The sequence below is a fragment of the Carassius carassius genome, chromosome 3 (genome assembly GCF_963082965.1).
Source record: "Carassius carassius chromosome 3, fCarCar2.1, whole genome shotgun sequence".
Classification (NCBI taxonomy): domain Eukaryota; kingdom Metazoa; phylum Chordata; class Actinopteri; order Cypriniformes; family Cyprinidae; genus Carassius; species Carassius carassius.
The window spans coordinates 7,058,377-7,070,700 of record NC_081757.1 but is presented as its reverse complement, the minus strand read 5'-3'; the positions used below and the strand labels follow the sequence as shown (position 1 = coordinate 7,070,700).

The following is a 12,324-nucleotide window of genomic DNA, read 5'->3' as shown; positions in this document are numbered from 1 at the left end:
ATGTATGTATATGTATGTATGTATATGTATGTATGTATATGTATGTATGTATGTATATGTATGTATGTGTGTATGTGTATGTATGTATGTGTATGTATGTATATGTATGTATGTATATGTATGTATATATATATGTATGTATGTATATGTATGTATGTATGTATGTGTATATATATATATATATATGTATGTATGTATATGTATGTATGTATATGTATGTATGTATGTATATATATTAATTTGATTAAAATGATTAATTAAGTTAATTGATATCAGGTCTGTAACATGATTAGCTATAAAAGCTTTGTCTTAGAGAAGCAGAGTCTCTCAGAAGTAAAGATGGACAGAGGCTCTCCAATCTGTGAAAGACTGCGTAAAAAAAGTGGAAAACTTTAAAAACAATGTTCCTCAACGTCAAATTGCAAAGGCTTTGCAAATCTCATCATCTACAGTGCATAACATCATCAAAAGATTCAGAGAAACTGGAGAAATCTCTGTGCGTAAGGGACAAGGCCGGAGACCTTTATTGGATGCCCGTGGTCTTCGGGCTCTCAGACGACACTGCATCACTCATCGGCATGATTGTGTCAATGACATTACTAAATGGGCCCAGGAATACTTTCAGAAACCACTGTCGGTAAACACAATCCGCCGTGCCATCAGCAGATGCCAACTAAACCTCTATCATGCAAAAAGGAAGCCATATGTGAACATGGTCCAGAAGCGTCGTGTCCTGTGGGCCAAGGCTCATTTAAAATGGACTATTTCAAAGTGGAATAGTGTTTTATGGTCAGACGAGTCCAAATTTGACATTGTTGTTGGAAATCACGGACGCCGTGTCCTCCGGGCTAAAGAGGAGGGAGACCTTCCAGCATGTTATCAGCGTTCAGTTCAAAAGCCAGCATCTCTGATGGTATGGGGGTGCATAAGTGCATACGGTATGGGCAGCTTGCATGTTTTGGAAGGCTCTGTGAATGCTGAAAGGTATATAAAGGTTTTAGAGCAACATATGCTTCCCTCCAAACAACATCTATTTCAGGGAAGGCCTTGTTTATTTCAGCAGGACAATGCAAAACCACATACTGCAGCTATAACAACAGCATGGCTTCGTCGTAGAAGAGTCCGGGTGCTAACCTGGCCTGCCTGCAGTCCAGATCTTTCACCTATAGAGAACATTTGGCGCATCATTAAACGAAAAATACGTCAAAGACGACCACGAACTCTTCAGCAGCTGGAAATCTATATAAGGCAAGAATGGGACCAAATTCCAACAGCAAAACTCCAGCAACTCATAGCCTCAATGCCCAGACTTCTTCAAACTGTTTTGAAAAGAAAAGGAGATGCTACACCATGGTAAACATGCCCCGTCCCAACTATTTTGAGACCTGTAGCAGAAATCAAAATTGAAATGAGCTCATTTTGTGCATAAAATCGTAAACTTTCTCAGTTTAAACATTTGCTATGTTATCTATGTTCTATTGTGAATAAAATATTGGCTCATGTGATTTGAAAGTCTTTTAGTTTTCATTTTATTAAAATTTAAAAAACGTCCCAACTTTTCTGGAATTCGGGTTGTATATGTATGTATATATATGTATGTATATATATGTATGTATATATATGTATGTATATATATGTATATGTATGTATATATACATGTATATATATGTGTATATATATGATATATGAATATATGAATAAATATATATGAATTATGGCATAGTACAGATGTTTCAAAAATGTCCATAAAAATCATAATTGAATCTCTCTTTTTTTTCTTTTTTGAAGACATGGAACACGTTGTGCTGGAGAGGTTGCTGCTGTTGCCAACAATGACATGTGTGGTGTCGGGGTGGCCTACAATTCCAAGATCGGAGGTGAGTCTGCAATTTTCCATGTTTCAACACGTGCAGTCTATTCTTCGAGCGCATACCCGGTCCATTCCAACATTTGAATTGCAAAACACCACGGTGAAACATCAGATTGGCTTCACATTCAGATTAGCTCTGTCCCTGTGCATTAACCCATACGAGAAGTCTTCCGTACAAAAACAATTCGAAAGAGGAACTCCATGAGCTCAAATGGGACAGTTATCACTGGCTCCAGCATAGGTCCCTTTGAGCCAAAGATTTGGATGCTAGCATGTGTAATCCTTTTAATTGGCTAAGGTGCTTTTATCCTGTTCAGTGCAGATTTTGTTTTAGTACTCTTCTCTATGCTGCCAGCTGACTACGACTCTTGGACTTTATTGGACTGGGAAAAATATCATTGATAATGGTTTGCTTTCGAGAATCCTCACCAAGAACCGTTTGCCAACTGCCCATAGTTGAATCTTAGCTGTTTAGCCTAGCAATATGGTATAATGTTTCACCTTAAAAGGAAAATTAACCAAAACATGTCATAAAATTGTTATCATTTATTCACCCTTAAGTTGTTAAAAATACTGATTGACTCTTTTTCTTTGGTTGAACACAAGGACATGTTAAGCAGAATTTATTGCTGCTCTTTTGCCAGTGCGATGACTACTTACAGTAGGCTTTGAGATCTGTTCTTACTCAAATATATAGTATGACTGCAGAAGATGTATAGTGTTTCATGGAATAAGATATAAATTATATGGTTTGAAACTGCATGAGAGTGAGAAAATAATGACAGAATTTTCATTTTGGGTGAAGTAACACTTTAACTTCACTACTACAACTGCTACAGAATAGATGATTATGTAATGCATTTATGTTATGTTATATAACGTGTGTATTATGAGGTCATCAGCAGCCATTAATAACATATTTAAGCACTGACTCACTAATCAAACAACATTTAGGTTGTGGTCTGTTCAAAGGGAAAAGTGCTTTTAACAACACCCAGGATTTTTTTTTTAAATGTTACATTTTGAACTTTAACTTTGAAACACTCTCTACTTTGTGTGTTTTCTCCAATTTACGCTGATGATTGTTATTAGAGGTGTTTGCCACTTATTACTAGCATTCATACTTATGGTTAGGGTTTCCAACAAACCAGTAATCTAAGTATTAAACCCCAACACAACACAAAACACAACACAAAATCATAAATCATGCGACGTTTTAAGGAAGACCTGTTATTTTTAGAGGCATTTTAATTAGAAGAAATTTGTGTGATTTTAAATATGTTTAAAAAAAATACCTGCATAATATCTATACATAGGGGCCGGGCCTGTATTCACAAAAAAAAATGTTAAAAATAATATTCTACTTAACTTTATTCTTAAGTCTTAAGAAAATAAGATGAAAATAGCAGAAAAGTTGCAACCCTAAATAAAATACATATTACTATTACTGCTGTGCATGAGTACTCTGAAGTGACACTCTGAAGTGATTGATAGTGTAATGATAAAGTAAACAATGCTTATTGATCGGTCAGGGAATGCAATAGAGTGCTTCATTGTGAGAAAGGCTTTATAAAAATAACTATTTAAAATACCCAAACAACATTAAATAAAGCATGATTATGAACACAGGACAAGCTCAACTCAACAAGCTATAGTCATACACCAACACAGTGCACTTATAGTGATTACTACAGTAATACAATCAGAAATCACCCCAAAAAAAGTTTTTATTCTTTTTTTTATATATATATGTATTTGTTTCCTTTTTTATTTAGTTTACCTGTTTTTCTCTTTATGTCTTGATATAAAAACAATTGTGATATTTGTCAATTCACTGCCATTTAGTACTTAACATATCCGGGATATTTATCCTTGACATCTTTTCTTTATTTTCACTCATTTCTGTTTGTTTTAAATGTACAGTTGTTTCTCTTTTTGGACCTAATTTTTATTAACACGAAAAGTCTCTAAAAAATAGAATTTCTGAAAAATTCCACATACAATTAAAGAAATTGAGAAATTTCTTAATTGCTTTAAGATTTTCATCAGCCTGGCACCAAAATATGATTGTCTTGGGTTCTGTGGACACGTATTAGTTTGCGAACATCCAAAACAAATTTGCACTTTTACGATGAGATTTAGAAGCACCACTCACATAGTCTTTTTTTTATTTTTTTAAATGCACATTTTCTTCAGACTAAATATATATGCTACATGTCAGAGCTTCCCTTTCACGCAGATGGATAATGCGTTATGGATAAAATCCCTTTCTCTTTTGTCATCTCTGCCTTCGTTTCTCTCTCAAGTAGCTGTTTTTGAATTATCCTCCTAATGAGATGCAGTGGAGGGTAAGTCGTCTTCCTGTGTCTGTTTCACCTTGAATCCAGGGGGAAATCTGTGCTTAATAAGCAGCAGATACTACTCCTTTAGGGGGTAGCATGGGGACAGAGGACAGAGAGAACTGAAGGTTTTTGGACAGCTGACCCGTAACGTCGGCCCAAACTGGCAGGCAGTGCCTTCTGCTACAGGAAAGCTGAATGTAGAGATGGCAGCCCGCTAGCAGAGATGGCACACAGCACGGCTAATTCCTCTGCCAGAACTCATTAAGCCAGAATATTGGTTTGGAAGACTTGTAGGAAACAGTTGAGTCCATTGTGGGAAATTGCTTTATAACAAATAAAACTGAGGGTTCTTGTTGCATTTTTGAGAGAAGATAGATTATTTGTATTTACTAGAGCCTGAATTAAAATGACCACAGTGCATCTGTTATGCTTTTCTCATTTCCTAGAAAATAATCATAGCCAGCTTTCTCTTGGTCCTTCTGGGATGTTCAGGACTTTTGGAATGTAGCTATGGGATAAAAACATCAAATCTTTCCAAAATGTTGTGCTGTATTTTTCTGTAGTTGTGGGTTTGTTTGCAGTACTGTCTGCACCAAAGCTCTCGGATTGCTTTGGAAAACCTGAAACGACTGAACTTTTGTTTATTTGCACTAACCCATATGAGGGCAACCTTGAGTAACCTCGCCCCCTTGTGTATCAAAGGAGTGATTCACATTGTTTTGAAGATGCTTGACTCTGATTTCTCATCTTTTTACCACTTTAAAATCTAAGAGCTCTTGGCAGAGTTTGCTCTCCTTTTTTATTTTTTACCCGAGGCTGAGATAACATTCTGATGCTGGGATCACAATAACTCAACACCTTTGACATTTTGGACCAAGCGCTCTGGCTCGTTCCCAAACCCCCAATTCGGTGTAAGATTCCCTTTTGTACATGGCAGTGGAAAAAGATAAGATGTTCTCCTCTGTTGTGAAGGATGTTCGAAAGAGAAGAATGTAGCCACTTGTCACCTTTAAATGAACTCCAGATTTTTTCTGTGAAAGGAACTTTTATATGCAGCGCTATCTGTGCACCTCATCCCTTTCATATGCGAGCATTAGATGTTAAATATTTAGCAAACAGATGAAAGATTCATATGGGTTTTTTCGTGGGGTTATTCATAGTAGCTGCTTTCTCGAAGAAAATATATATTCTGTTGGTAGTGGCTAAATATTTGACAGGCTAGAATTTCAATATCACAGTATTGTTCCAGACAGGTTGGAATTGGTGGTATTAAAAAAAAAAAGCTATAATATATATATTTTTTGGTTTACATAATTTATATTAATATACACATTCAAAGTTCACTGAAAATCTAATGTAAGTTTGTTTTGAGTTCTTGCAGTGTTGAAAGTGAAGCACCAGTTTCAAGTATTTTATATATTTATTTATATTTTTATGTATAGTTATATAATTTTATGTTATATTTCCATTTTATTTAATTCAGTTTTAATTTATATATATATATATATATATATATATATAGATTATAGATATATAGAAGTAGATTATAGTATGTAGACTACAGTTCAAAGGTTTGGGGTCAGTAATGTTATAATGTTCCAAAACAAGAATATTTCAAATAAATGTTTTCATAAAAATAATAATAATAATTTTTAAAAAGTGCCCCCCCCCCCCCAAATGATTTTATTTATTAATTAACTATTTACTTATATTATGGGAACCAAATGAGTCTGCCTTGTTTTTTGTATTTTATTTATTTTTGTAAGCACTTAATCTGTGAAGAACCTCTCATCAGACATTTCTTAGCCAGTATTAAATGTAGCTTTCGATGACATACACTATCAGACACATTTTTTGTCATCTCTATATGAATTTCTACAAATGTCACAGTAAATCTGGATAATATTGAATCATTACCGACAAAAATTCACAAAATCTGATTGCACCCCTGTCAATGCTTTCCAGTGCAAGAACAAGTTCAACAGAGTGTTTGATTGAAGAATTTTCCCCCTTACATCACACTCTTTTTCTCTCTCTCACTCTAAACATGAAGTCATTGTAATGGCCATCAATTCTTACCATTCTACTATCTAATCTAAATACAAGCATTGCAATAGTCAGGCTGCAGTTTGTGGTTACTATAAGATATAACACACGCAAGTACTGTATATTTGTGTCTGATTTGCTCTCTGACCTTTGCTCTAATGTGTATCGTGTTTTGTGTTTTGCAGGTGTGCGCATGTTGGATGGAGAGGTCACTGATGTGGTGGAAGCTCAGTCTCTCAGTCTCAACCCACAGCACATTGACATCTACAGCGCCAGCTGGGGACCCGAAGACGACGGCAAAACGGTGGACGGACCTGCAAAGCTGGCCAAAGAAGCTTTCCTGCGCGGCGTGATAGAGGTTTGGCTTTTCTCGAACCTGAACTCATTGCACTTCTTTGTCATTTAGCTAATGTAGGCCAGAAATACTCCTTGTGGTGCTGAAAGGGGGCTATATTCTGCTCTGTTGGTTTGTTTTATTGTTTGCTGGAAGGCAATTTATATTACTTTTCATAATTTATATTTCTTGTCAAATAATTTTCCAGGCTCTCTCTGCCCATTTAAGTGAACTGGGCTGCATTACTGTACTTTTTAAAAGGCCCTTTCACAGCAAGGACCATAACTGTAATGATAACAGTAATGATTTTGTTTAAAAAAAAAATCTTAACTTAAAAGTAAAGCAGCTATAACAGCACAAAAGAACAATATAATAGAATTGTCCTGATTTAAAGCATCAGATGACATAACTGCAGTGCACACTGAATAAACAGAATGATAGCTTGTTTTGGTGTGGACACTAATGTAGTTAGTTATCTTTATAGTTGTCGTTCTTTGTGTGAACAGGCCTTAAGACTTATCTAAATTATATGTATATGTAATTTGTACACACACACACATACACACACACACATATATATACACACACACAGTACCAGAGCTTGATGCCGTATCGAAGCCTACATTTTTCACTTGGATGGACCGTGGAGGAAGTCTTCCACTGTGAATGTCTACATAAATCCCGTTTGAAAATGAGCAGTGGAGAGGTCCTGTTTTGCCTGACATGTACAATTGCTTCTGTGACTCATGGGCTATTTTTACTGTTTCCTGCCATTATCTGAATCAGTTGGTCTGTGCCACAAACAGTAGACGTGTTTTCATTGATATTCTTTTGCTGAGATAGTCTAAGTTTGCCTTTCTTAACCTTGAACTTTTACCAGCAGTGGCATTTAAGAGGGCAGAAATGTACGGTTCAAATGAATTAAGTGGATTTTTCTTATTTGCTTTGAAGTTAGCGATGTCAGGGGGGCTGTGGAAGGGATGCTCTGTATTTGATTTTGGCACACTTCATTTGCGAGTGCCTTGAGTCATAAAAGCACTTACTAGTCAGAGTGAAGTTTGTTTAATTTAAATGTCACATTAAATGGCAATTTTCACCGAGACATCTTCATGCAGATTTTCCGGAGCGTGAACAGTATTGACATTCTTAATACCTAATTACTTAACGCCATTTGAGCTAAACTGCTCTCATGCGTGGGGTAGCGCAACAGCATTCGTTTCAACCCTTCACTCATATGAACGTGCTCGGGGTTGTAAAACTGGCTGAGGCCCAGCTAAAGGACAATGGAGGAGAGCCGTGCCAAGACACTACCTACCGCAGTGTGTCGTGGATGGATTTTATAGGAGCAGACCTTTTGTAGAAAAATGCTGAGAGGCGATTTGGTACGCAAGACCATTTTTACGCTTTCTTTTCAGATTGATATGCATCATTTAAAGCAATAGTTCATGCCAAAATGTTTTATTCTATTATTGTTTACTCACCCTCAAGTTGTCCCAAATTTGTATGCCATATCTGCTTCTGTGGAACACAAAAGAAAATATTATAACAAATGTTTCAGTTTTTTTCTTGTTCTTGCTGCTATAGTTTTTATAGCCACACTGACTTTCATTACATGGGCAAAATCAGTAAAAACTAAATGTTATCTTGGCCACTAGCTGAAATTAAAGAGAAGTTTTAATTTTTTTCAGTAATTTGCAGGTGCTCTTAACCACAACTTTACCACAATATCACTGTAACTGTCATTGTTATTGTTTTTTATTTTTTTACAGTGTGATAGATGTTTATTATCCTAATAATTGATTCTTTAAATTCAATTCATATTGATATTTTTGCAGTATAACATTTAAGTATTAGTAGATGTTAGGTGTCTTAATGCTACATTTTATTACTCTTTTATGCCATAGCATAGATGGCATACACTATATGCATAGATCCCGTAGCATAAATGCAATGTGCAGAATTTGTTCCAAGTATGAATGATCCCATTATAATTACTGAATTATATTGGGTAGATCTTTTAACAGAACAGATGGTAAGAGCTTTTAGAATTTCCCTGTGACTGTTCCTATAAATAAGTGACAAGGACCAAAAAAAAAAGCAAAAAAATTGATTATACAGACTTAGTATTTTCCCCATCCATATTTTCTAGCCATTGTTTCTAGTGTCCAAATCATGAGCATTCGCATGTCTGCCAGCAGTCAGATTTGTTTGGGAAACAAGATCCATGTTGCGTGGAGAAGGCCAATGCAAATGGGGCTTTGGTCTGTGTAAACACCCTCGCTGAATAGATGCCCACAATCAAGCAGGTGTGCGCTGTAACAGAGAGCGAATTCTCAAAGATGCACTGCAGCCTTTCTCGGCACGTTATTTTCTCCTACAGACTTTTATTTAGCACATTGTTGAAAATGTAAGGTACAGTAAACGATCAAAGGTAGTAACAAGCAAACAGCATCTGAATCAAATTATCTGCACTGTTGGCCTTTCCTTGTGGTGACATGGTAAAATGAAAGTCGATAATACAGTGCGTGCATTTTTCATGAGCTCATTATCGGTTCTTACAGTTTACTTTTACATTACTGCACTTCATCTGAGAAGTAGGCCGCAAAAGCTCAGTTCTGTTTGTGTCTTTCATTTGCGCCTGAAAATAAACATGCATGATAAATATCTTGAACATTAGCGCCATCCAACAAGGTCCTTTTAAAAGCATCTGGCCCTTCAATCGAAACAATGATAGTGCTTCAATGGTCCATGACACTTTGAAAATCCTTTCTGGCAGACGATCCTTTCCAAACTCCACTCATCACAAATATTATCCAGTTGTTTTGAGTATTGTTGTCAGTAATCCTCCCGTTTCAGACTTGGCAGTGCAGCGCTCGCATCTGGCTCTCAGTGTTAGATTGGGCTTGCATTAAGGGAGATGCCAGTGCTTTTGACCGACTGTGTGTTTCTCCTCCTGAATTCTAGGGCCGTAGAGGACGGGGCTCTATCTTTGTGTGGGCTTCAGGGAACGGCGGCCGAGAGAAGGACAGCTGCAACTGCGACGGCTACACCAATAGCATCTACACGCTGTCGATCAGCAGCAGCACACAGAACGGCAACGTGCCCTGGTACAGCGAGGCCTGTTCGTCCACCCTCGCCACAACCTACAGCAGTGGAGGCCCCAATGAGAAACAGATTGTGAGTCTCTCTCCGCCTCCAGAAAATCAGCAACAGTTATCCTTTAATTGAAGAAGTGGCGTAGCAAATCTAATCCAAAAATAAAGAATCTGAAAACAGTTGGAGATCAGAAGATAGACTGCCAAGCCAATTTATGAAGAATTGTTGCCACGGCTTTTAAGTTCTTAAAGGCTTTTTGGCTGTCAGTGAATTCTATCTTTCCTCTAGTGAGAGGGAAGATAGATGGTTTTGTCTTCATGGCCTGTTTGAAACTTCAAAAACACGGATGTTCTTGTGATTGCAAACCATATCCTTTCACTATCATGCATGGCTTGGTTTTATCTTTATGTTTGTGATTATTAATGATGTTTGTTAAGTTGAGCGTCACTGTTTTTATTGCATACACTTGTGCTCAGGGATTTCGACAAACCCCAGCCCTAAGTATTACAACGTCTCCTAAACAGACAAAGCAACCAGCTACAGAAAAGCTACAGTATTTGAGTCCATCCACACATGGTAGCTGGCAGCTCACACATTTGAGTTTTTGTGTTTATTAATTATTATTAATAAATTAAAAAGATTTTTAGCAAAATACTGTTTGTATAGATTACTATAAATTATTAAAAAGGTATTTATTTTTATGTTCATTTATTTCTTTTATTCATTGTAGCTATGTCTAGGCTGGGACAGAGTGCAAGCATGTATGTCCAACCTAACTCTTTATTTTTAGAAATTTTAGAATTTTTAGAATTTTAGAAGAAAAAAAAAATCTTAAGAATGATTCGTAATTCCAGTCCCAGAACATTTAGATCACCTTAGCAAGCCTATAGCAACACCCTGGCAACAAACTACAACACACTGCCATATTGACACTGACTTTTGCACCAGCAAACAACCTTATTGGGTTCTTCACAAAATGTCAAGCTGTAGTTTCAAAACACAAATATCCCTTTGATTCAAAATAACAACCCCTCAGTATCATAGCATGACATTTTCTTTGCTCATGTTCGGTTTTGTTTCTTTACCCGGCTCTGTGTCGACAGAGGCGCACACCCAAGCATTGTTCTCATAACCGGCTATGCCTGACTGACTCACCTATTGTCCCGCATTCAAGACACAGACACTGGCTTTCACAATGGTGGTGCTTTTAAAGGACAGAAGCCTGATACCCGCTGTTTCCTCTGCAGCAGAGACTCTGTCAGGCGATATTCCTCTCCTGTGGTCTCCCGAGATCCATTTTTTAATTGTGCAATTGCTGAATTCTCCCGTCATCGCTCCTGTCATTCAGCCTCTCTGCCATTTCTAGTAATTAGTCTCACGCAAGGAGGTCTGTCGCAGTCAGTGCACATCCTGCGATGCCTGGCTTTTTAAGTGTCAGCCGTCAAGTCTTATGTTTCCATTTGTCTTGAAAGTTCCGGCTCTGTCTGTGTGACCCTAAGGGCCTAAAGATGCTGAGCTTTTTACCCTCAAGTGTCGAAAATGTCAAACATTTAACTGAACCACCTGGGTCACTTAACGGGCAGAAGCTGAATGGCAGTTTTTACAGGGTTTTTACATTTTCTGAAGAATATGAGAAGAGGTGCTTGCCATGCAGATGCCAGTGCCGTGATGCAAGACTTGTTGCCAAGGCATTGATATGCAGTTGCTAGGAAGCTCTGGGTGGTTGCCTACTGGCCCAAGTGGAAAGAGCCCAATTCCCAAGTCTCTGTGAAATCCTCATTCCCGCTCTATTTTTGCTCTCCCAAATACCCCTCCTGTTGTTGCTCCTCAACATCTGAGGTATCCATTATACCTGTAGCACAAATGGTGAGGGACTAGTTGTACATCAAAATGTAATGCTGAGTGTAAGGGTCTTGTTTGAATTCTTGATTGTGAGTATAAACAAATAAAAATAGCAATGTTGGACACAATAAGCAAGATTATGAAACGGGTCATGAATTGAGAAATCAAGATCTCCCTTATAATTTGACATACAAGCTAATGGTCAAAAGTTTGGAATATTAAAATTATTTAAATGTCTTATGTTCACCAAGGCTGCATTTATTTACAAATAAATGTTAGAAATATTTAGAAAAAATATATAACCTTTATTTAAAAAGAACACTTTTATTTCAAAATCCTGACAGTTTGTTAAAATCCTACTATTATTATTGTGCCTCAGGAAAACTTTTTTGATTATCTTTTATGAGAGACTTCATTGTCATGTCAGTACAGTGTTGGTATTGTGTTCCCGTTTGGAATAATTGGATTTTTCCCGTCATATCAGTGATGCGATATGTTTCCTGTTTCAGGTCACTACAGACCTCAGGCAGAAGTGCACAGACTCCCACACAGGCACCTCTGCCTCGGCCCCACTGGCGGCAGGAATCATCGCCCTCGCCCTTGAGGCCAAGTAAGTCATCCGAAGCATGGTTTTGTCCTGTCCTCAAGCGAGGTCATCTTTCTTTATCAGCAATTTGAGGGACCCGAGGCTTTCGAAATAAAATGGCTGCTGGCTAGATTGGCAGACTGGAATTAACCTTCAAATTCTCATTTGGATCAAACGCATGCATTGAGCGCTATCATTTTAAATGAAT

General features: G+C 37.2%; 1 protein-coding gene across 2 annotated transcripts in view; it reads left to right on the top strand.

Moving 5' to 3' along the window:
- The window catches only part of LOC132117663 (furin-1-like), a 107,653-nt gene that overhangs the window by 78,849 nt on the left and 16,480 nt on the right, over positions 1-12,324 (top strand). For both annotated transcript variants that reach the window (XM_059526985.1, XM_059526990.1), the window contains exons 7-10: positions 1,789-1,877; positions 6,444-6,616; positions 9,557-9,769; positions 12,040-12,140. In XM_059526985.1, the coding sequence (XP_059382968.1) occupies positions 1,789-1,877; positions 6,444-6,616; positions 9,557-9,769; positions 12,040-12,140 (576 nt within the window). The remainder of the gene's footprint in view (positions 1-1,788; positions 1,878-6,443; positions 6,617-9,556; positions 9,770-12,039; positions 12,141-12,324) is intronic.